Source organism: Pseudozyma flocculosa (genome assembly GCF_000417875.1).
Source record: "Pseudozyma flocculosa PF-1 unplaced genomic scaffold scaffold00017, whole genome shotgun sequence".
Lineage (NCBI taxonomy): Eukaryota > Fungi > Basidiomycota > Ustilaginomycetes > Ustilaginales > Ustilaginaceae > Pseudozyma > Pseudozyma flocculosa.
The window spans coordinates 230,184-254,276 of NW_006920885.1; the positions used below are offsets into that span (position 1 = coordinate 230,184).

General features: G+C 65.0%; 6 protein-coding genes across 6 annotated transcripts; 4 read left to right on the forward strand and 2 right to left on the reverse strand.

The window, feature by feature from the left end:
- Positions 1-436: 436 nt before the first annotated feature.
- PFL1_04965 (uncharacterized protein) lies at positions 437-4,912 on the forward strand (the record flags this gene model as incomplete). The annotated part of the gene is made up of 1 exon (XM_007882495.1): positions 437-4,912. The coding sequence occupies one exon, from the start codon at positions 437-439 to the stop codon at positions 4,910-4,912; it is 4,476 nt and encodes a 1,491-aa protein (XP_007880686.1).
- A 5,639-nt stretch (positions 4,913-10,551) lies between these two features.
- On the forward strand, positions 10,552-13,284 carry PFL1_04966 (uncharacterized protein; the record flags this gene model as incomplete). The annotated part of the gene is made up of 1 exon (XM_007882496.1): positions 10,552-13,284. The coding sequence occupies one exon, from the start codon at positions 10,552-10,554 to the stop codon at positions 13,282-13,284; it is 2,733 nt and encodes a 910-aa protein (XP_007880687.1).
- A 718-nt stretch (positions 13,285-14,002) lies between these two features.
- PFL1_04967 (uncharacterized protein) lies at positions 14,003-15,616 on the forward strand (the record flags this gene model as incomplete). The annotated part of the gene is made up of 2 exons (XM_007882497.1): positions 14,003-14,114; positions 14,226-15,616. The coding sequence occupies 2 exons, from the start codon at positions 14,003-14,005 to the stop codon at positions 15,614-15,616; spliced, it is 1,503 nt and encodes a 500-aa protein (XP_007880688.1).
- A 246-nt stretch (positions 15,617-15,862) lies between these two features.
- On the reverse strand, positions 15,863-17,934 carry PFL1_04968 (uncharacterized protein; the record flags this gene model as incomplete). Its single annotated transcript, XM_007882498.1, has 4 exons — positions 15,863-15,974; positions 16,110-17,022; positions 17,125-17,268; positions 17,400-17,934. The coding sequence occupies 4 exons, from the start codon at positions 17,932-17,934 to the stop codon at positions 15,863-15,865; spliced, it is 1,704 nt and encodes a 567-aa protein (XP_007880689.1).
- Positions 17,935-18,858: 924 nt separating this feature from the next.
- PFL1_04969 (uncharacterized protein) lies at positions 18,859-20,311 on the forward strand (the record flags this gene model as incomplete). The annotated part of the gene is made up of 3 exons (XM_007882499.1): positions 18,859-19,497; positions 19,600-19,719; positions 19,823-20,311. The coding sequence occupies 3 exons, from the start codon at positions 18,859-18,861 to the stop codon at positions 20,309-20,311; spliced, it is 1,248 nt and encodes a 415-aa protein (XP_007880690.1).
- A 405-nt stretch (positions 20,312-20,716) lies between these two features.
- PFL1_04970 (uncharacterized protein) lies at positions 20,717-22,981 on the reverse strand (the record flags this gene model as incomplete). Its single annotated transcript, XM_007882500.1, has 2 exons — positions 20,717-22,774; positions 22,865-22,981. 2 exons carry the CDS (start codon positions 22,979-22,981, stop codon positions 20,717-20,719), a joined length of 2,175 nt encoding a protein of 724 aa, XP_007880691.1.
- Positions 22,982-24,093: the final 1,112 nt, after the last annotated feature.

Genomic DNA, 24,093 nt, shown 5'->3' on the forward strand with positions numbered 1-24,093 from the left:
TCCCCCCTTCGCTCCCCTCATCAATTTGGCCGGCCCCCGCTCGCCTTTCTTCCAACCGCGCACCCTTGCCCATTCTCATCCTCCCACCTTCACCCTCGTCCTCGTCCTCGTCCTCGTCCTCACCACCCCCGCCACTCACCTAGTTGCTTCACGACCCCTCCGCGCCCTGTCCTCTGACCGGGCTCACCCTTCACACACGTCGGCTTCTTCATTGTAGTCGTCTCGAGCGCTTCTTCGGTCCGCCCCTCCGTGCCGCGTCTCGCAAAGGAAGGATCTCGACCGAGAACGTAGCTGAAAAGGTCGCTTGCCAATAGCCCCCCAAAACAGTTGAGGTGAGTAGCGTTGCGCAACGGTCGGGAAGCGTATCGAGGCTGAGCGTCTCTTTCAATTGAATTGCTCACGCTCTTTCCCGTTCGACCTTCCGCCTACCAGCATCATGTCGAACGTCAACGCTTCGCAGACCGTCGCGAGGATCTCGGCGCTGGCTTCGGCCGCCGTCGTCTCGGTCAGCCCGGCGGGCCAGGCCAAGTCGCCCTTCTCTGACGCCGTTGGCGCCGTGGCGTCGTCGCACCCGGACCTCGAGGTCGAGCAGGTCTCGCAGAACGCCGAGCTGGGCTCGATTCTCTCCCAGCTCAAGCCGGCTGGCAATGGCCTCATCTCGGTCCTCTCGGTGGCCCACCAGCAGACCCTCACGAGGCTCGTCCCCCACCTCTCGACGCTCGTCCAGATCCCCATCGTCTTCCACATTGCCAGCTCTGGCGAACACAGCGACGTCATGGCGCTTAGGCAGGCCGGCCTCGTCATGGTGCACTCGTCGACCGCTGTCCAGGCCCACGATCACGCGCTTCTGGCGACAAAGATTGCCACCTCGGCAAAGCGCGCCGTCCTTCACTTCTACGAGGACGTCGACGGCGACGTCGAGGAGGTGACCGAGGCCGACCTCGCCGCCTTTGTTGGCCAGTCGGCCACCGCCTCGTCGTCCGACGGCAAGGCCAACGGCGTCAACGGCGTCAACGGCCACGCCAACGGCCACACGGCCACCAACGCCGTCAATGGACACGCCGCGGCCCACGCCACCAGTGAGGCCGAGTTTGGCGACCTCGAGACTGCCATTGATGTCGCTTACGAGGACGTCGCTGGCCTTGTCGGGCACGCCGTCGAGCCCTTCCAGCTGGTCGGTGCTTCCGATGCGAAGAACCTCGCCGTCGTGCTGGGCGCCGGGTCCGAGCAGCTCCAGGACTACACGTCGCCCCACTTTGACCTCGCAGTGCTCGATGTCCGCCTTGTGCGCCCGTCACTCCCCCAGCGATTGCTCGCCAACATCCCGCCCTCGGTCGAGCGCATCGCCGTCCTCGAGCAGAGCGTCCGAAGGACCACCCGCCTCGGCCCGCTCTTTGTCGACGTCGCGAGCGCCTTCCAGGGTTCGGACCGCAGCCTGCCCTCGGTCTTTGTCAGCGGCGTCCTCGGTCTGATCGAGGCCGCCGACGCGGAAAAGGCGGCCCAGGCTGTCGTCTCGGCCCTCGAGTCGGCCAAGCCCAAGCACGGTGTCGTCGTCGGCGACGACAAGAAGCTCGCCGCGCGCGCCCAGCTCTCCTCGGCCGCCAGCAGCGCCCCCGTCTCGGTCCCCAAGCACGAGGAGGCCTACAACCTCATGCTCGAGCAGGTCTTCAACGAGCGCCTCTCGGTCATCAACTCGCCCAGCGACGAGTCGGACCCGCACCCGTCCGCCCGTAGCCCCGAGTACGCGTTTGGACAGGTGCTTGCTCAGCTCGAGCAGCGCGACGAGCTCACCGCCGCCGTCAACGAGGCGCTCCGCTCCGGTGGCCTCTCGTCGGAGCTCCACGAGACGCTGGCCCAGTGGCTCGTCTCCAAGGAGGACGCCAAGAAGAACGTCTCGCTGAGCAACAAGCTCGCCTCGCTCCTCGAGTCGGCCGCCTCGAGCGCCGCGCTGGACAAGATCAAGTCGCTCTCGTCGCACCTCGCCCTCCAGAGCCGCTGGATCGTCGGCAGCGACGCCTGGGCCTACGACGCCGGAATGGGCGGCGTCCACCACGTCATCGCCTCTGGCCGCAACGTCAACATGCTCATCTTTGACAGCGTGCCGTACACCAAGCGCGACGCCCAGGCGGCCCACAAGCGCAAGAAGGACATTGCGCTGTACGCCATGAACTACGGCAACGTCTACGTCGCCAGCACCGCCGTCTACGCCGACTACACCCAGGTCCTCCACGCCCTCATGGAGGCCGACCGCTTCGACGGACCGTCGGTCGTCCTCGCCTACGTCCCCTACCGCACCGTCGACGCGCCCGCGCTCGACGTGCTGCGCGAGACCAAGCTCGCCGTCGACTCGGGCTACTGGCCCCTCTTCCGCTGGGACCCCAGCGCCGAGTCGCGCGGCTCCGACATTTTCCGCCTCGACGGCGTGCGCATCCGCGAGCAGCTGCAGCAGTTCCTCGACCGGCACAACCTCTTCACCAGCCTCGTCAACGCCAAGCCGGCGCTCTCGTACGACCTGGCCGCCTCTCAGGGCGCCGGCCTGCGCGAGGCCCAGCGTCGCAAGGCCAAGGAGGCCTACGAGAAGATGCTTGGCTCGCTCGACGGCCCGCCGCTACTGATCCTTTTCGCCTCGGACGGCGGCAACGCCGAAAAGATGGCCAAGAAGCTCACGGCGCGCGCCAAGGCCCGCGGCGTCGCCGCACGCCTGCTGGCCATGGACGACTACCCCGTGACCGAGGAGCTCAAGGACGAGAAGAACGTTGTCTTCCTCACCTCGACGGCCGGACAGGGCGAGGCGCCGCAGAACGCGCGCTTCACCTACAAGGCGGTCCACGCGATGCAGGCCGGCGCGCTGCCCGACACGCTCAACTTTACCGTCTTCGGCATGGGCGACTCGCACTACTGGCCTCGCCCCGAGGACGCTCACTACTACAACAAGCCCGCCAAGGACTTTGACGTCAAGCTCGAGGCGCTCGGCGCGACTCGCATGGCTCCCATCGGTCTCGGAGACGACCAGGATGCCGACGGCGCGCAGACCGGCTACAAGATCTGGGAGCCGCTGCTGTGGAAGGCGCTCGGCGTCGACACCGTCGAGGTCACCGAGGCCGAGCCGGAGCCCATCACCAACGAGCACATGAAGATCGCGTCCAACTACCTGCGCGGCACCATCAAGGAGGGCCTGCTCGACACATCGACGGGCGCCATCGCCGAGTCCGACGGGCAGCTGACCAAGTTCCACGGCACCTACATGCAGTACGACCGCGACACGCTCGAGGAGCGCAAGGCCGCCGGCCTCGAGCCCGCCTACAGCTTCATGATCCGCGCGCGCATCCCCGGCGGTGTCTGCACGCCGCAGCAGTGGCTGCAGCTCGACGACGTGGCGGAAAAGTACGGCAACCAGACGATCAAGATCACGACGCGCCAGACGATCCAGTACCACTGCATCGTCAAGAGCAACCTCAAGGCGGCCATGCAGGGCATCAACAAGAGCATGCTCGACACCATCGCCGCCTGCGGCGACGTCAACCGCAACGTCATGTGCAGCCCCAACCCGGCCCTCAGCGAGCTGCACGAGGACGTCTACGCCTTTTCCAAGTCGATCTCGGAGCACCTGCTGCCCCGCATGAACGCCTACCACGAAATCTGGCTCGACAAGACGACCGACAGTTCCAAGCAGCTCCTGATTGGCGGCGTTCTGCAGGACTATGAGCCCCTCTACGGCCCCTACTACCTGCCGCGCAAGTTCAAGATTGCTATCGCCGTGCCCCCGCGCAACGACACCGACTGCTTCGCCCACGACATCGGCCTCATCGCCATCGCCGACCCCGTCACCAAGCGCCTCGCCGGCTTCAACCTGAGCGTCGGCGGCGGCATGGGCGTCACCCACTCGATGAAGGCCACCTACCCGCGCATCGGCGACGTCATTGGCTTCGTCACGCCTGAGCAGACCCACGACGCGTGCCGCATCGTCATGCTCATCCAGCGCGACACGGGCAACCGGGCCAACCGTAAGCAGGCGCGCCTTAAGTACACGATCGACAACTACTGGGGCGGCGCCGACAACTTCAAGGCCGAGGTCGAGCGCAGGCTGGGCTACAAGCTGGCGCCGGCGCGCGACTACCGCTTCGAGACCAACACCGACGACTACGGCTGGTCGCAGGACTACAAGGGCAACTGGCACTGCACCCTCTGGCTCGAAAACGGCCGTGTCAAGGACGAGCCGGGCAACCCGTTCCGCACCGGCCTCCGCGAGCTTTGCCACTTGCACAAGGGCAACTTCCGCATGACGCCCAACCAGCACATCATCGTGAGCGACATTGCGCCCGAGGATAAGGACGCCATCGACGCCCACCTGCGCAAGTACAAGATGAACAACTGGGAGCACTCGGGCGTCAAGAAGAGCGCCAGCGCGTGCGTGTCGTTCCCCACGTGCGGCCTCGCCATGGCCGAGTCGGAGCGCTACCTGCCCGTGCTGATGGACAAGGTCGAGCAGATCTTTATCGCCAACGGCCTCCGCGACTCCGAGACCGTCTTCCGCATGAGCGGCTGCGCCAACTCGTGCAGCCGTGCCTGGATGGCCGAGGTGGGCTTCGTCGGCAAGGCGCCCGGCCAGTACGTCATGGTCCTCGGCGGCTCGCACTCGGGCGAGCGCCTGTCCAAGATCTACCGCGAGTCGGTCAACGAGGAAGAGGTGCTGGCCATCATGAACAAGCTCGTGCCCCGCTACGCCGCCGAAAAGATCGACGGCGAGAGCTTCGGCGACTGGGTCATCCGCGCTGGCATCATCGCCGCCACCAAGTCGGGCAAGACGTTCTACGAGGACATGTGCCCCTCGGACGACTCGACGCCCACCGCAGCTGCGCTCAAGGGTCCGGCGCAGGCCGTCGAGCACTACGACCGCGCCTCGTCGGCGTGATCCGTCGTCGTCGTCGCTGTTCCCCTACCCAGCTTCTTCTTGCGTGTCCCCGTTGCCGTCTGCGATACCTGTACTCGACCCGACCAAAGACGTTTCTTTTCCGGAACAAAACATAGGCAAAACAGAGTCTTCGAAGATCCAGCCCATGACCAGCGTGGGCGCAGCGAGGGGACGAGTCTAACCGGCTTGCTGCCGTCGCCGCCTCGCCTCGCCTCGCTCCGCACCTTCTGTCACCGTAGAACCGTCCAGTTTCCGCCTTCGCCCCCGCTCGATCCAATAGACTTGACCCGTTTCCGATCTCATGTCCATGACTTGAACTCGGTTGAGCCTGTTTGTGTGCAGTACAGGCCGTGCCTTGCGCGCCCTGGCTTGGCAAACGAAGCAAGCAAAGGCCATCGGTCGATGGGATCTTGCCTCGCCTCGTCCCTCCGCCTCTCACCCGCGGTCTAGGGACCAAACACATGTTCGGGCCCTCGTTTGTTACCCCCCTGGCGAAAGAGGAGATCGATTGAGCGAGGGGGCGAAGATGTCTTCTTTCCTCCCTTTCCTCCCTTGCCTCCGGGAGGGTGCAATAAAAAATGATCGACGCCAGGCAGGCGGGCGGCCTGCCTGCCTGCGAGATCAACGACAAACAAGCGAGACGATGAATCTTGACAACGCTGCAGCGCCGGCAAGCCTAGGGTTACGTCCGCCTGGCCGTCGTCGTCGTCGACACAACAGATCGACTCTAGCGCGCTGGTCTTGACAACTTGGCTTCCACCATTGGCCTTCGCTCCGAAAGAAGGGCTGACAGGGCTGGCTCGATGGAGATCAGTACGTGGGCGATTGAAGCCCGTCGTACGTGCTGGCACACACGCCCTTTGGCGGGTCTCCAGGTCTCATAGCGACGTATGTAGAGACTCTCGCTCGAGGATTGGCCGGTGGCGGTCTCGGTGTCGGCAGCGATCCGTGGCATCGTGGGAGACGCCGGACTCAGCCCCACCGACCGTCGGAAGCATCCGTTTCGTCTGCCCCCCACGCTCCAAGACAGGGGTGGAGCGCGTCTCTGAGCACGTACTCCGTCAGACAAGCAAGCAAGCAAGCAAGCAAGCAAGCAAGCAAGCAAGCAAGCAAGCAAGCAAGCAAGCACGCCCGCCAGCAGCAGCGGCAGGCGGGCAGGCAGGCGTCGGAAAAGTACGCCGAAGGGGAGGCGACAAGCTGTGTGTCTCGCTGATGCCGAAATCCGTACGTTGTCGCGGTGATCCTTCTTCTTGGATGCGGCCGGTGGCCGGAAGCGGCCAAAGGATCCAAGCAAGCCCAAAACGTCGCGCCACACCGTACCCTTCCTGCGCATGCTGCTGAGCTCTCATTTGTGCCAGCGTGTGGCGGTTGTCTGACTTACTCCAAGTCAGCAGCGGTCGCAACACCGCTGCGAGTCAAAGGCTAGGGCAGAGCAGACAAGATCCCCGAATAGACAGACTGACGTCCGGAAGGGCGGGCGGGCGAGCATGACGGCGCCCGTCGTTGTTGTCATGCCCGGCCGCCTGGGGCGTCTCGCCTGGATATTTCAAAAGTGCCCGTTGGAGCCAAGGCTGTCCACACCATCGGACGGTCGGCGCTGTTCCGGTCGACGGGATGGCAGACAACGCAGCGCATGGCCGATCCTCTCTTTGCTGGGTCGCGGCCTCGGTCCGATCCGATGAGAACGGTGTAGCTGTGAGGGTGGGTGAAGTTGGCCGGCCTGGCGACACCAGCTTGCTTGCTTGCTTGGCTGTCTGGATCGCTCACCGCTGCGGCTGGAGCACGCGGAAAGCAAAGCACGGGAAGGTCGATCCAGCAAGCAAGGATCGTCGCAGTCGTCGTCGTCGTCGCCGCCGTCGCCGCTCACCGTCGTCGTTGTAGAACCCCTCTCGGCAAAAGAGGCGGGCAGGCAGGGTGGGCACGGCGGCCCAGGCTGCAGGGCAGGCTGGGTGCGTGCGGCTCGGCTTTGGCTGGTTGCGGCGGCGAATGAAGTTTGCCTGCTCGCGCCGTCGCGCGGTTCGCCCCATTGGCTTGCTTGCTTGCTGGCTGGCGGCTCGTTCCCTGATAGGTGTCGCTCGCCGCCTGTCTCTCTTGCTTGCTGTTGCTGCAAGGGAGACAGACGGCAGAGCAGCAGCAGCATGCATCTCGCCACGCACGGATCGTCGGCCTCTGCAAGCAAGCTTTCCCTCTCGACCTTGCTTGCTTTCTTCTGGCGCGGCCCTCTGTGTCCTCGACACGAAAGAGGGAGAGTTTAAAGAAGGTAGTACACAGAGGGGATGGGACCATCGGCATCCGTCCCTTTGGATGCGCCGGGGGCAGGCAGAGGCCCGCGCTGCGTCCGAGCGGACTTGGTGCGGTGCACAAGCCGAGTCCATATGAGCTATGTAGGTACATCTGCCTGGCTGCCTGGGTTGCGCTGCTGCTGCTGCCTGCTTGCCACTTTGCGAGGAGCTTTGCATGGTCCCGTTCCGCCGAGCGCCCTTGCCTTGCTTTGATCTACTCTGTAACCAAGCTTGCCCTGCCTTGGCCTTGGCTTGCCCTTGCCTTGTCCCTGCCCGACTGCCTGCTAAGCACTACATACTCACTGTATGTACTACTCTCTGTAGGCCGAGCCGCTGTCACGCCGCCGCCGTCGCCGCCTTCGTTGGCGTCGACTAGTTAGCCGGGGCTTTGGCCTAGCCTCATCATTTCGCCTGTCGCCTGGCTTCAGCCGAGAGACCTCCCAACCCCCTCTAACGACCCTGGGCGAGGCTACCGGTATGCTGTGTGGGCTCTGCTGGCCTGCTTGATCCAAACGGACCGGTTCGCTGCTGCTGCTGCTGCTGCTGCTGCTGCATGCTTCTCGCTGCGAATGATGCCAACGCCCTGACGACGCCGTCGCCGCCGCCGCCGTCGCCGCCGCCCACAACGACGCCGCTGTTGCTGTCTGTCCGTCTGCCCTTGGGCTTGACCCTGGCCTGCCTCTTGTCCGTCCCGTCCAATGCTCTCGTCGCCTTACCCCCCGGCCCTTCTTGCCCTCCCCCTCCCCAATCCCCTCTTCCATCTTCCTTCCACCAGCCCCCTCGCCCGTGTGCTGTCACGCACTCCACCTTTTCCCCCCAACATCCAAGCCCACCGGCCGGAACATCACCTTCTCCTTGCAACCCTGCCCCCGTCGCATCGCGCAGCCTCTCGCCCCACCTAGCCTGTCCCCGCCTGTTCCTGCTTGCCAACCCCCGCACGGCAACGTCGCGCCCATCGTCTTAGTCTGGACGTTGCCTCGCACCACCATCACCCTGTCCAACGCCGCCGCCTCTTGTGTTCTGTATTCGCCGCCGCAACTCGCCGCCGCAACCGCAAGACTCCCCTCGTGCCTGTCCCCACAATTCTGCCGACCCGTCGAGACCGATCTCACCTTCGCTCATCGTCCGATTTGCCTGTCAACCGACCCTTGTCGCACCGCCCCTCGCTCGCAGAGGTGGCGCAGCGCGACAATCGTACCGAAGCCATTCCTCTCTGCGTCCTCGGCATAGCGTCTTGATCCACCGCCGCCGACATAAGCATCGTCGTCAGCATCAGCACCGTCAGCGGCCCCGCTAGAACCGCCCCTTCCGTCACGCTATCTTATCACGCTGTCGACGACGACAGCGGCACCAGCCCGGCCGACGCTTCACGGCCTCACTCGGACAACCCCGTCGCTCACCACGCAGTAGTCACTACTCCTACTGGTGCCTGATCCTTTGTTACCGGCCCGACACGCCTCGACAAGCTTTGCCTGATCTCGCCCTTCAGCCCGTTGCTCGGTATCATAGCAGCGCTTTCAGCCCTGGCCCCACCCGGCATCGACGCCGACGGACGCCACTCGGTCCCTTTCATTTCGAGCTTTCTCCCTCGAATCGGTCGCCATCACCCTGCCTCCGGCCGACCTTGTTGGACAGCGTTCGTCCACCTGCCTACGTTCCCGGTCCAGATACCATCGCCGACGCAATCGCTCGCTGGTCGCATCGCTGCAACCTGACCGCTTCCCCCGCTGCGCACGAGACGCCAATCAACACCGAGCCTCTGAGGCGTGACACCCTTTCGATCCCTTCACTCTTTGGCCGCACCGCCATCTCCCCCGTCCCTGCCAACGCCCTGTGTGTTGCCCGCGCTGCTGCCACCAATCCCGTGCATCCGGTCCTACATCCACCCTCGTCTACCGGAGCTCCTCCGCAAACCTCGGCGCTGAGACAACCGAGGGGCCTCCTCGGTCTTACACGCCGTCCTGCCGCTGCCGTCCCCGACCTTTGAGCCGAGCAGCGTCTTGGCCGTCGAGAGTCGAGCCAGGAACGACGAGATTCCTCGTGTCCTGCACAAGAGCTGTCCATCAAGCCAGGGCAGCATCCCTGCCGCACTCCCAGCAACAGCCGAGCTGATCTCGCCTTCGCCCCGCTGCATGGCAAGACGACCGAGGTGAGTTGGCGATGCAGGTCCCCAGGCGGGAGCTAGATGCCGTGCTGTCCGAGCTGAGGAGCACACGTCGACCATACATGTCCTTTTCGCACGTCCGACCCTCCATCGAATGCCTCGACCTAGACCTTCGCTCCACCTATTTCGCTCGTACCTTAACATTGGCTGACACCGTGATCCTATCGCTCCGCGCACCTCGACAACAGGTCTTCGCTCGACACCTCCCGATTCCCATCTCTTCAACTGCGAAATTCTCCACTCCAGACCGACCCGCCGCGACTCTGCGCTCTTGAAGCCGCTATCCACCTATATACCACCTGCACCTTTGCCTCGCAGTCCGACCGAAGGCTACCCTATCGTGCTACGCTGCGCCTCTTGGCCCAGTTCTAGCTTTTCGCCCTAGGTCGGGTTCATCTCGACTCGTTCCGCCCAGCTTCAATCCTTCACACGCCTCAAGAGAGAGCACAAGGTACTCCTCCCGTGTTCGGAGGTCGAACGGCGCTTCTGGCTCTGCGCCCGGCTCGGCAGCCATCCCGATCTCGCAGACGAGGCCGCCAAACAATTGGACCGGACCCGCATCACGGCATCGCAGCCGCCACGAAGCGCCATGGAACGGAATCATGCCGAAGACGACCACGGCCGCGTGCCGACGTCGTCCTCCAAGAGCTTCCGCGGGATAGCCGACTTCAGCCATAGGATGGGCAAGGCGCTTCCGAGCTTGCCCGAGCAGCACCTCGCAGGCGATGACGATCTAGACTCTGAGATGGCGCCGCCGCCCACCCCGAGCATGAGCTCTTTCGCCTCGCGATCCGTCTACGGCGCCAACGCAGCAATCGCAAGCAGCAGCAGCAGCCACGGTGTGGCGCGAAGCCTCTCCCTGGTCATTCCGGAGGGCGAAGAGACGTACGGAGGAATGCCTCGAACGACCTCCTGGCAGGCCAACGGCGAGCCCCATAGCGCGACGGGCAGGCAGACGGGCACGATACAGCCATTGCTTTCGCATCCGCCCAAAACCAAGGCCGGGCGCAAGAGGCCGACGAAGCTGACGCTGGTGCCACCCTCTGCCTTGAACGAAGGCGGATTGTCCTCGAAATCCGTGCCGTCGTCGCCAGCTGTTGCTGGGCGCCCGACTCCCCAGGTTCGCGAGCGAGGCGGGCTCGAGACCATTTCGCCAAGCACCACAAAGGATCTCTCGAGCACGCTGCGCGGCAATGCCATTCCAGAGCCAGGCAAAGCAGCCGGCAGACTTCGAGTACAAAGACCCCGGGAGTTCCAAGTCGCGACCGCCGGAGGCATTCCGCGACCCCTCTGAGCACATCCTGAGCGGCAAAGGCAGCACGCTGCAGCATGCCAGGAGCGTCTACTCGCAGGGTCCGGTCGAGATCCTACCAGGCCTCTTTCTTGGAGACGAGCACAACGCGCGTGACAGCGAGATGCTCTCCGACCTCGGCATCACTACGGTGCTCAACGTGGCAAAAGAGACGGTCCTGCCTTTCCAGCTCGAAGCCAACACTTCTCCCCTCCGCGTCAAGGCCTCAAATGCCTGGCCCGAGGCGTCAAGCAACAGCGGGGCGCCGCCGCCCGTGGTCCGCCTGAGGAAGGAGTCGGACGACTTCTTCACCCCACCAACCACCGCCTACCCGACCGCCTCGGAGCTCGCCAAGGCCAACGAGGCGCCCAGCTCGGCTTCATCGTCAGACTGGTCCTCTCAGCAGCCGTCTCCGCACAATAGGTCTGCGAAACAGCGGTCCGCATACCCTCCGTCTGCAAGCCCGGTCAGCGCATCGTACCTGCGCAACACCGCATCGACGCCAAACCTCTTGAGCCGCTTCAAGAAGGTCTCATCGTCAGAGTCTCCGATCGCCAGTGCCGGACTCGCGGAAGAGGACGAGCAGGACAGCGCGAACCAGGGGCAGGCGGCCGAGCGCGATGCCTTGACAGAAGGCCACTTCTTCCGCTATTCGGACCAACGACGTGGCAGCTCCGACTCGTCCGAGGAGGCCTACGACAACGCATCCTCGCCCTCGTCGCGCGCCGACACTTGCACGTCGTCGGCCACGGAGTTGACGCCGCCCGCCCCCAACAGCTCGGGCGTGGGCATCGTCACGACAAAGATGCAGGCTGCCGGTGTCGACGCCGCGCCCGCAGCCTTTATCGCTACAGGCGAGCAGCACGGCGAAGACCGCAGCGATATCACGGGCGTCGACCTGCCGAGCAACGCCATCGCCCTCAAGGTGCCAGCCAGCCCTATCTCGGCTCGTATGACGGACCTCCGGTACATCAAGCTGCCCTGGACGCACGACGAGACCGACCTGGCTGCTCCCGGCGGTGGTTTCACGCATGGATGTGCCATCATCGCCGAGGCTCTCGGCATTGATTCGAGGGTCTGGGACCCTTCGACAGTGGCCGACGACACGAGCGTGCTGCCTTTGCTCTTCCAGGGCGATCGGGTCGACAAGCTGCAGTCCGGATCGCACAAGGGCAAGGTGCTCGTGCACTGCCAGTGCGGCGTGAGCCGTTCGGCGACGCTCGTCATCGCCTTTGTCATGCAGGCCGCGGCGCTGCGCTACGGCTTCGAGGAGAGCCGAGCTCTCATGGGGATGCACGACTGCTACAACATGGTCAAGGAGAAGAGCGCCAGCATCTCGCCCAACATCTCCCTCATCTACCAGCTGGTCGAGTGGGAGCGACAGCTCTCCAAGGCCGCGTCCCGGCTGCGCGAGGCGCTCGGTGGCGCCGCGCCAGACACTGCCGTGGTCGCCGAAGCACCGGCTGGCGAAGCCGGCTCTCGGGTCGCCGGCGCTGGCGGCTCCAATCCCGGCTGGTCGGTTGAGGTGCTCGACGAGGAGAAATGGAGCCAGATGAGGCTCGAGGAGGAGCAGAAGGAGGCGGAAGAGGAGCAGCGGAGGAAAGACGAGCGGCTGGCAGAGGCCAAGCGCGCAATGGCAGAGCGGAAAGCTGCCTCTGACCGCCTGGAGGGCAAGTCGACGAGCGGCAGCGCCGGCGGCGATGGTCTCGGCGGCGGATCGCTGATGCAGAGACGGCGGAAGGTGGCACCTGCCTTGCAGCTGAAGACCGTCACCGGCAGTGCTGCCGGACCTTTGCCACCAAGGCCCTCTAAGCATCGCCCGCCCATGCTCAACCTCAAGAGCCAGTCGAGTGCTCAGGATGAAGGGCAAGCACCGCCCGAAACGCCCTTCCTCACGGCCAAGACGAACGCATGGCGGCCGCACGAGCACATGCGCAGCGGCAGCAGCGGCTCTGTCGACTTTGACAAAGACGTCGTCATGGCCTCGGTCGATTCGCCGGCGCAGGCGCCGAGCGATGTCCGGGCCTTTGGGCATTCGGGTCACGACGACCAAGGTGCGCCGAGCCTCGACAACACGGTGGACCAGGACGGCATTGTGACGCCCCAAATGGCCAGCGCCTCGACGCCCTCGGGGGCCGAGTCAGACGTGCGGATGACGTCTCCTCCGCCGCAGTCAACGAGGCCGAGCTCGATGTCGGGCGCGCTCCCGCAGTCGAGCACGAGCCCAGACGGCCAGCGGAAAGGGTCGGTGGCGATGACGACGTCGCTGTCGTCTTCGAGCGGGAGGTCGCGCTTCAGCTTTGGCGGCATCGCAGCAGCCTTTACACCGAGCGGCAAGCGTCGGCCGGGGTCGATGGCGGCGAGCAGCGGTGGGGCCTTTACCGGATCGCCGGGCCTGTTTGGTGCCATGGCGCAGAGCAAGGAGGAGCGGCGCAAGCAGCATCGCCGCACGTTCAGCAGCGACCTGCCTGCGCTCCGGGCTGGACTCGAGCTTGAGAAGCTAGTCATCCCTCCTGGCAAGGCGCGAGGGCCGGTGTCGGCGCGCGAGAACGGCAATGCCGGGTCGACAGGCTCAGGCCTCTCTGGCTCCACGTCGATCAGCGAGACTTTGCTTCGAGGCGACAGCCGGGCGTGAAGGTCACCCGTTGCCGGCGACGGTCGGGACTGCACCCGGCCGTCGCTTCTTTTTGCTCCTTGTCTTCTGTCACCGTACTTTTGATAACCTTGCAACACGGACAATTGACTATAGACAGACAGCAGCGCCGTAGCAGCAGCAGCAGCACCGGCCTGTGCCCGACGCAGCCTACGTACGGGGGGGGACAGGGCCGCGAGTCAAGTAACGCGCGTGCGGACGGATCGGACCGATTCCGTCGGAGGCATCGCTGCGGCGATGAGCCATGAGCGTTTCGTTGGGAATGCCGCAGGGTGAGGGAGATAAGAAGCCAGGCTGGTTCGAGGCAGGCCCTGATTGATAAGAAGTCGGGCGGAATCCCGAGATGGTTTGCCACGGACCGTGCGCGAGAAGGTCAGGCAGAGGCGGGCAGGCAGGCAGGCAGGCAGGCAAGGCAGAGGTTATCGCATCGGATAAGGCCGAAGCCCGTCTGGCCTGCCTCTGCGCCCCGCCAATGCTCGGATCTGCCGGCGGGTCAAAGCAGGTCTTACCCGAACCAAAGGCGGAGGGCCCGAAGGCAGGAAGGAAGCCTTACCCTGGCCTCCTCTGCCTGGCCTTATGTATCCTGTCTTGCCTCGTCCCGGGCCGCTAACCGCATGCCATCGTTCTCTCGACCACCACCGAACCTCGCTCGTCCGTCCCTCAGGCCTTGTCCGCTAGATCCCCTCGAGCCATCGCCGCAATGTCCAACCCGCTAGCAGGTATCGTCGTCCTGACCCGCCACGGAGACCGACAGGGCTTCTACCAGTCGCCCAAGACGTACACCGCATCCAACACCAACCTCACCGTGCTCGGTGAGTCGAGGTGCTCGTCGACCGTGCTACGACGCCGCGATCGTCGGTCCTGACTGTGCGCACGCACCTTTCTTCTCCGATCCCCCCACCATCGTGCCCTGGCCGGACCAGGGTACCGGCAACAGCTCTTCAACGGCCAGGACCTGCGCGCTCGCTACCTGCTCCCGACTTCGCCGACGGCCATCGGCGGAATCGACAGCGACGTGGCCGAGAATGCGCAGCTCTCGGTGCTGGCCGATGCGGGCGGCGAGGGGGGCGTGATTGTCGAGAGCAGCCTGGCACTGCTGCAGGGCTTCTACCCGCCCTACGACGAGTCCATCACGCTGGCCAACGGCACCAGCGTCGACTGGTCCGGACGCGTCCAGCTCATCCCCGTCGAGACGGTCGAGCCGGAACAATCGATTGCCATGGAGCCGTGGACCGACTGTCGCGCCTGGACGCAGCGCCTCAACAAGTGGTACGGCTCGTCCGAGTTCAAACAGAAGGCGGCTGAGGCCAATGCCTTCTACGACTCGATCCAGGGCCTGCTCGGCAGCCGGCCACGGCTGCTCGAAAATGCGTGGAACATCTACGACTTTCTCAACGTCGAGCGCATCCACGACAGCACCCTGGCGCCGCAGATCACCGACGACATCCTGCGCCAGGCGGGGACGTGGGCAAACTACCACGAGACCGTCAGCTTCTCAGACGCCGACCCAAAGGACATCGGCAACGTGGCGGGCCAAGCGATGCTCTCGCTCCTCCTCGACGGCATCGCGGCCACTGCCAACGCCACCGACCCGCTCAAGGTCAACATCCTCGCCGCGTCGTACAAGCCCTTCCTGTCGCTCTTCAAGATGCTCTCGATTCCGCAGCTCGAGGATAACCTGATCGACTATGCGAGCACCATGGTGTTCGAGGTCTACGCCGACCAGACCGTCCAGGTTGTCTATCGCAATGGGTCCTCGGGCGCCTTTGAACCGTACCCCATCCTCGGCGCTTCGAGCGGCAGCGGCGTCAAGGTATCCGACATGGAGGACAGGCTGCGGCCGTACACGATTTCGACGCTGGCGCAGTGGTGCGACGCCTGCTCCACCACCGACGCACGCGGCTGCGAGGCCCTCTACCGCCTCAACGGCACGGGATCCGACCACGGCGTTCCCGTCACCTCAACCTACGGCCAGCACGCCGTCTCGCCCGTCGTGGCGGGCCTCATCGGCGCCATGGTCACCCTCGCACTCGGAGCGGCGCTGCTCGGCGCACTCGCCTTCTTCACCGGCTCTTCCCTGACCCTCGCTCCGTCATTGGCTAGGCGCAAGAGCCGCGCAGAGGCAGCCGCCGCCGCCGGCAGCGAGGGAGGAGGTGCGGCCGCCCGCACCAGCACCAACTTTGCCTCGAGGTTCGGCGGACGCGAGTCGCTCAGGTCGGCCATTTCGTTGCAGGCCGACACGCTGGCGGGCCAGGAGACGGGCAAGACGAGCTTCGAGCTCCTCCAAAGTCCATCGCGGGACGCCAAGCAGTGACGTCGCGCAGCCCGCGGCTTTCCCTTGTACATCATGCGCTGCAACTCACCGACTTGGTTCGTGTCATGAGTCGAAGGACGATGCCGATCGCGTCGATTAAGCGCGACGGCGGCGTGGCGAGCAGAGAGCGGCGTGTTGCGCTTTTGAAGATGGGTCGAAGGCGAGGGCGATACTAGTACATGTTAAGGACGGCGACGGCTCGGTCCAAGGTGAGAAGAGCGACGTCAGAGGCGGCCGAAGGCGAGCTCAGGCCGCCATGGATTCGTCGAGGTCGTACGGCGGCGGGTACGCCCCTCCGCCGTGCATCGGCTCCAGTCCGGGCGAGGAGACTGGCGAAAAGATGGCATCGACGTCGGGTCTGCGTGAAGGAGGACAAGGTGGCGGTGGGGAGATCATCATCAGCACGCGTGTCGGAGGTATTGCACGAACGAGAGTTTCGCGCAGCGGATTGGGCCTCGGGACGCCGCCGCCGCCGCCGCCCGCGCTGACTCACCCTAGCTCGAACACCAAGGCCTTTTCGAGCGCCATGCGGCTCTGTCGCTTGAGGTCCTTCTCGGTCGCCCGCAGCGCGTCGAGCTCGTCCCACATCCTCTTGTTCTCGTCGCGCAGGAACCGGACCTTGGCCTTTTCGACGAGGTAGCGGTTCCTCGCCGACCGCCGGGCCGCCTCCTCCTTCTCTCGCTCCTTGTCCGCCTCCGAGGTCCCGTTCTGATCCTTGCTCGCCCCCGGCGTCGCCGACAGCGATGATCGCCCGAGACGCTGTCGCTTCGAGGCCGATGCGTGCGTCGTCGACAGGTCCTCCGTCTTGGTTGCTTCCGCCTCGCTGTCGCTGTCCGAGTCGTAGTCGTTGGTGCGGCCCGGCCGCTTTGTGCCGTTGCTGCCCTCCAGAGCTGCGGCATCGGCGCCGCTGGCGCCGCCGGTGCCACCGACGTCGAGGCCTTGCTGTGCCAGCTCCTTCTCCCTTTGAGCCTCTCGCAGCCTCCTGACCCTCTCTCGCTCTCGCGACTCCTTGGCCCACTCCCGCCTGGCGCTCTGTAGCACCGAGTCGGCCAATTTCGCATCGTCCTCGTCCGAGTCGACGCCAAGTCGATCCTGGATGCCGAGCTCCTCGGCCGTCATGGTCTCGAGTCCGCCCTCGGTCCCGAGCTTGACTCCTCCGGTCGCATCTTGCTCGTCGCCCGCCAGCTCGAGCAGCTCGTCGCCCAGCGAGTCGGCGCCTTTGCCTGCGGCAGCCGCTCCGGCCGTGCTTGCATCTCCAGCTTCGCCGAGCAGCATACTGGCGTCATCATCGTCTCCTTGGGCGACTGTCGATGTGGCAGCCCTCCTGGAACCCGGCGTGACGATATTGTGTTGCACACGCATGTGCTTGGACAGCGCGTCGGATCGAGTGAAGGACTTGTCGCACTCTGCGGAGTTGACGCACAGCAGTCGGAAAGGTGAGCTCGCCGGTATGACTCGAAAGCTCCCACTCTCCCCTAGTCATTGCCTCGGACGGGGGGACAACGTACCTGGTCTCGGGCAGGTGAAGGGCTTCTCTCCAGTGTGACTTCGTAGATGGCTGAGCAGCGCAAATCTCGATGTCTGCGGCTTGCCTTTGCGAATGCAGCCGTCCCACTCGCACATGTACTTGGATTTGTGGATGCCAATGTGCGCTGCAGGATAGCAGAAGATATGTGGGACAGACAGAGTCAAGGCCTCGCAACGTTGTCAGCATCGCTGTTGCATCGCGCACCTCTCTGGCCCCGCACGTCGTGGGCTTGTCGATCGCCAGCGAGGCACTCACTCTGGTGAAGGTGGTCGATGAATGGCTGGAGACTGTTGAACGTCTCGCCGCAACCGTTCCACTGGCAGACGGCCTCGGGTTCTTCTTTGTTTTGCTTCCCGCCCTCTTCATCTTCGTCGTCGGCCGCAGCCCCGACCGGACTTCCGGACCTCATTCGTTCCGACGAAGGGAAGGGCCGGCCTCCGCCACCCTCATCTTCGGAGCCTGACGTGGAAATGTCCGACAACGAAGGCGATGCTTGACGCGGCGCAAAAGTCGATGCCGCTGCGGATGGGGCGGCCGAGATCGGTGTGGCCGCCGCCGCCGCTGCTGCTGCTGCCGCTGCCGCTGCGGCCCCGCGCGTTCCTCTCTTGGAGACCTTTTGGGGCGATGAAGGGGGGTTCGAGACTCGTGCGCTCGACCTTGCCGCCGGCGAAGGCGAGCGTGGCGGTGCTCTGCGCGACGGGGTGTCATCAAGCGGTGCTTCCGGGGCAGCTGCTGGTGCGGCGAGCGCGGCGGCGCCCCGGCCGGCAGGGGGATGCTTCCGGCGCGGCATATGTCGAAGCTGCGGTGCGATGCAGTCTGGTCAGATGCGCGGCAGAGGGCCTGCCTTTTTGACGAGGCTCGAGGTGCGGCGGGATCAGTAGGCGGGGTTATGAGGGACGAAGACGAGCCGAGACCGTCTTCCTCGAGGGTGCGCGCCGCAATCGGGTTGGGGGTTGATGCGGCTGGTGGCGGAGCGTGATACGCGGATGAGGGTGCTATGGTGGTGGTGGTGGTGGTTTGCCGGGAATGCGTGGCGGGCATTGGACCCGTTAGATCGCGACGGGCCGCCCCAGCAGGACTTGTGGACCAAGCAGCCAGCCGCAGGCCGCCTAGGCTCGGTCAGGCTTGGGGCGGCAGGCAGGGCACGTATGCAAGCGTGCGGATATGTGTGTGTGAGGATGGGCTGCCCGAGCATCACACCCGCCTTCCGACTTTTTCGTGCCGCCGTGCCAGACCACGCCGGCGTCGGGCCTGGCCGCTGCAGCGGCGGCCCATCCGAAGTGGCTCCCGGAAGCCTGCCGACGGCAACGTCTTCTGGACGATACACAGTCAGCCGCAAAGGCTAGCTAGGAAGCTGTCGCTCGGAGACCTCCGATTCCTCCGCCGACCAGATCGATGTCGCCGAGCGGGTCAAACAGCGGCAGGGGCCGACGCCGGCTGGGCTTCGCGGTGGCCGCCTCTCTCGAAATCCGGAGGTGAGCGGGCGAGGTTGGCCTGAGCTTCTTTTTGGGGTTGGGTGCGGCTGCTCCGGCCTGGACCCCCGGCAGGCCTCGAGGCCGTAGGCACTTGGCCACCCCTTTGACCTCCCCGACACCTCTTCTGCCCCGGCCCCGCCATCTTGCCCTGGACCATACCCAACTCTCTCACCTCTTTGTCTTGATCTCAGAGCGGACCGCTTCCGACTGAGCGCAACCTCGATCCCATCGCCACCACCATGTCGTCGTCGCCGGGCGAGTCGTCGACCAAGTGGTCGTCGGACCGCTTCTTCCAGACCCAGGCACCACCCCCCAACCTCGACCAGATCTCCAAGTCCACCTCGGAGTTCATCCAGCGTCACGTCGCCGAGGGCAGGAAGGTCGTTCTCGTAACCAGTGGAGGAACCACGGTGCCGCTCGAGAAGAACGTGGTCCGCTTCCTCGACAACTTCTCCGCCGGCACCCGCGGCTCGGCGTCGGCAGAGTACTTTCTCTCGGCGGGCTACGCCGTCATCTTCATGAGCCGGCAACACAGCCTCGCCCCCTACACCCGACACTACAGCCACACGACCAACCCCTTCTTTGACCTACTCGCCGACCCGGTCAGCCACCTGCCATCGCAAGAGGAGGCCGGAGCTCAGGACGAGGGCGACGTCATCCGCGTCCTGCCACAGCACGTCGACCACCTCCGCCCCGTCCTCCAGGCCTACCTCAACACGCGGCAATCTGGCCTCCTGCACACCGTCTCGTTTGTCACCGTCAATGAGTACCTCTGGCTCCTGCGCGCCCTCAGCAAGCTCATGCAGCCGCTGGGACGCAAGGGCATGTACTACCTCGCCGCCGCCGTCAGCGACTTTTTCATCCCCTCGACGAGCGTGGTGCGTAGCGCCGAGATGCTCGCCTCGACCGTCGGTCCGTTCTTGATGTCGAATGAACTCGCGCTGATCTCTTTGCTGCACCTCGTGCCGACTCCCGTACAGCCCGAGCACAAGATCCAGTCCGGCAAGGGCTCCCTTGTCATTGAAATGGACCAGGTGCCCAAGGTGCTCAAGCCGATGGTCGAAAAGTGGGCGCCGGAAGGCTTCGTCGTCAGCTTCAAGGTAAGTGACGGCGCATCGGTCGCCCCACCCTATCCTGTACCTCCCTTGCTCTTAGCGAGGCTCACCAGTTGCTTTGCTACACCTTCCTCGCCCACGCCTGCAGCTCGAGACCGACCCGAACCTGCTGATCCCCAAGGCCGTCACCGCGCTAGAACGGTACGGGCACCAGCTGGTGATCGGCAACGACCTCAACCGGCGAAAGTTTGAGGTCGTCTTCGTGGAGCGCAAGAACCACCGGACCAAGGCGGAGCGGGAGCTCGAGGCGTCCCAGGGCGACGGGACGATAGAGGCCGACGAGTTCACGTCGACGTGGATGAGGCTGGGCGCGTCGCCGGAACAGCCGTCGCTCTCGAGCTCCGCGTCCGCCACCGCGACCGCGACCTCGACCTCGACGGCGGTGCCCAACGGCGGCGGCAAAGGCGGCGAGAGAGAGCTGGAAGAGGACATCGTCCGCGAACTCTGCCGGAGGCACGATGCGTGGATCGAAAAGGAGGGAAACAGCCTCGCCAGCTCCGTCGTCCTCGACCCCTCGGCGGGCGGCAGCGGGGCCGGGAAAGGCGACGAAAAGGCAGAAGGTAGACCAAAGATCTAGATGGCGCCCCCGGAGTGTCAGAGTGGGGGCAGGCGAGGAGCGACCGCGGCAATACATGCCTCATCGCTGTCACCCCTCGCCGTACAGGCTGTACAGACCGAGATTCGATTCGGTGTCCGGGTCTCGCTCCAAGACGGTACAATCACAACAGGAAAGCTCCAGAGGGGGGGAGCAGAGTACAACAAGGCCGGCCGGTGGGATCGAGGAGTCGCCGCACCAGGGTCAGGCAGAGGGTATCGCGAAAGGTCGGCCGCGGTGGGGTACAAGAAAGCCCGCAGAGTACACGAGACCACCCAAACAGGGTCGGAGCGGCCGAGGCTGGCAAGGGTCTAGGAAGCGGATCGGATAGGCGGTTCGATTGTCCTTGGGGGTGGTTGATCGCGACGGGGCGCGGACTTTGCCCGCTCAGTCAAAGTCGAGGGTGCGGGCGGGTGCAGGGTTGCTGCCGATCGAGGCCGAAGACGATGTCCTCGAATGCCTCGCGAGGACCTTGGCAGCCGGACCGGGCGTCAGCGTCGTGGCGGCCGAGTCCCAAGCATCCTCGTTCCATTCGTCGTCGTAGCGGTGCAGGAACCGGCCGCGCGAAGCTGTACCTCGACTCGGCGTGCCGTCCGCACCGCTGCCGGACGTGGGCGCTCTACCGAGACCGTGTGCGTCCGTCCATGCTCGGCCGCTGGTGCCGGGCGTCCGTCCGACGGTGCGGGGCTTGGGGCTCGGGCTAACGTTGACAAACTCGGCATAGGAGAACTCCGAGCCGGGCGCTTGCGGGGTGTGTGGCTGCATGAGCGGCGGCGGCGTCTTTGGAGCCGCATCGCCCGACCAGTCGTACAGGGCGGATGACGCGTTGGCCACGTCCGGACCTCGCGGCAGCGGGGCGGCGGTCCGTGGCGGTGTGCGTGGGGGCGAGCCCAGCTGCGGCGGCTGGTGACTGCTCTGGTCGCTGGTGTCTGAACTCGACAGACTCTCCAGTGGCCTAAGGGGGTTCCGCTGATGCCGCGCTCGTCCAGATGACGGAGGCGTGATTGGCATTCGACCCTCGCTATCCCGTTTGCGCTTGGCCGCTTCGCTGCTCGGGCTGTCCGATTCGTTGCTAGACGCAGGCGCAACAGAGCCGTTGGTGGGCTCTGCAGCATCCTGGAGGCCGTTGAGTCCACCTGTTGTGGATCGAAGTGGGTGAAGGGAGGGTGTTGCGCCTTCGAACCTTGCCGTGGATCGAGTGGCGCCGGCGGGCGAGGGGGAGGATGCGAGGTAGAGGAGGTAGTGCGCAGCGCCCTCGTCGTCATCGTTGATGCGACGCTCGGGTGTCTTCGGCCTGTCCGGCTGCGCAGCTTCGAGATGTTGTCGCTGCGACCGCTGTTGCGCGTGCAAGCTGTCGCTCGGATTGGCCCACGAAACGTTTCGACGATGTCCGCGGTGGCTGCCGGCCCGCACAGGTGTGATGCTGCCGGGATCGGCGAAGCCTCCCTTTCGCGGAGTGGCAGGGAGCGCCTGCCTTTCACTGCCACCGCCGCCGCTGCTGCTGCCGCCACTGCCGCTGCTGTCGGTTTGCTTGGCAGCGGCCCTGTCTTCGGCCATCATGGCGAGCGTGCTGGCTACGCGGTCACGCTCCTCTTGGTCTTGGTCCATCTGCTGCCCGGGAGGCAGATGGGGCACTGCCTGGCGCCCGGCGGCCGAGTTGTAGCGCGAACGTGGAGTGCGAGGTGCGCTGATTCCGAGACCTTGTGCCAACGACGATGCGAGGTGGCCGTTAGGCAGGAAGGCCGGTGCCTGGCTGTTGCCGCTGCTGTGCATGCGAGCGCGTCGCGGCGAGGCGAGCAGGGCGCCTGCGGCCGACGTTAGCCGGACACGCTTCGTGGGCGAAATGGCCGGGACTTCGAAGTGGTGGCCGCTCGCAGCAAGCTCCTGCTCGCGAGCCTTCATCTCCGCGGAGGGGTTGTTGTGCCAGTCGAAGCGGCCATTCCTGCGCTCTGGCGATCCGAGCTGCGGCGAAGAGGCGGCCTTGTCCAGCAGGGAAGATGTGCCGATCAAGCGCGAGGAGGAAGGGGTGCTCTGCGACGAGTTGCGGCCCACGCTGGGAACGGTAGCCTTGGCTCGCGAGTCGGTCGCCCGGACCGGGCTTGCCTGGACCAATGGTGGGTCTCGACCAAAGTCCTTGCCAAAGATGTCGGCGTAGATGGACCGTGGGGCCTTTGTGGCAGCGGTGGCCGCTTTCGAGTCCCGCACCAGGTCGGGCGTCTTAGATGGCGACGAGGAACCCTGGCCGTCAGTGGCGCTGGATTGCAAGGCGGCGGAAACCTGACCCGACGGCGTGGGCTGGGATGGTTGCCACGGCGAGGGGGCGACGGCCCTCATGGTCGACGAGAGGTCTGCGCTTCTTTCGAGGTCGTCGATGTTGGCCTTGCCCAGGCCGTTGATGGCCTTGAACGAGGCAAGTTCGAGTCGAGCCTTGAGGGCATGGGCGTACTGAGGCAGGAGGGGCCGAGGTGAGGAGGGTGGCGTCAGCTCGAAGTCCGTGCGGTGCCCCTGCAAAGTGCAGATGCGTCGAGGACTTACGATTTCAACTTCGAATCGCGGGCGGGCGGGGCTCGAGCGTGCGGAAGAGGATGTCGAGGACATGGGTCCTTTGTCGACGGGACTGGACGAGAGATCAGCTGATGGATCTAGAAGCATCTTGAGGGAGGATGTTGAAAGGGCCTGGGCGCATTGCCCAGTCGGTGCGGGTGATTGCGGGCTGTGGCAATGGGCGATTCCGTCGCAAGGGTCCGCAGATGGTGCCGCTCGTTCTAAAGAGTGAAGGCGGAAGCGGTCGCTGATTGTGCGGGTCGCGGTAGGACAAGCAGACAGAGATGGACTCTGCGTGGGTGCGGAAGGAAGCCGCCGTATCTTGGGGCGCAGGTGCGGGTCGAGGGAGATGCGGAAAGATGATTCCGCTCCGAAGCGGAAGCGGGGTGACGGCGTTGAGGTGGTGCGAGGTGCTCGATTTGGTGGGACCGATTCAGAGAGCCAAGGTGCGGTTCGTCCACAATGCTCGGGATGGGAGCGCCTTTGAGAAGGCCAATGGCCGACCCGTCGACGGGCGGGACCGGCCGACGAAGGTGGCGGTGTTGGTGGTGGTGGTGGTGGCGACAAGGGCGGCGACGGCGGCGAGGCCGACGCTGTGCGGTTGGCGGTCCGCTCAACTGACGGCGGCTATGCCGATGAATGGGGCGGCGGGTTGAGCTAAGAGTGCGGCACTGCACTGCACTGATCCAAGCTGTGCTCGTAGGATGGTGGAGGTGATGGAGGTGAAATGGTACGGGAGTCGGGATGTGACCGTAGCAAGGAGGTACCGGTAGCGACGAGGGACGGGGGCGTGACGGAGTGACGGGGGTGAAAAATTGGTCGCGGCACACCCAAAAGGTTAAGCTTGCCGCCTCCCTGCCTGCGTGCGTTGAGCGAGCGCCACGTCCCGCTACAGCGCAACTGCCAGGCAGGCACACCGGCAGGCAAGCACAGGCCGGCAGCAGGCAGGCATCGAACGCGCGTCAACCGTGCCACCTCGTGCTTGCTGCTTGCGCCTGCTCAACAGGCTAGGGCCAGGGCAGAGATAGACAGCCCAGACGCCCGCGCAGAGTTTGGACCTGCGACGCGTCAACCTCTCGTTGGAATGCCGCACGCGGCAGGGCCGGGCGGGCCAGATGCCAGATCGATGTGAAATCTCGGCATGTCCGCCTCTGCTCTGGTGCCGAAGGGCGGCTGAAACTCCTCGACGTGCCCGCCGCTCGTCCTGCTTTTGATTGGAT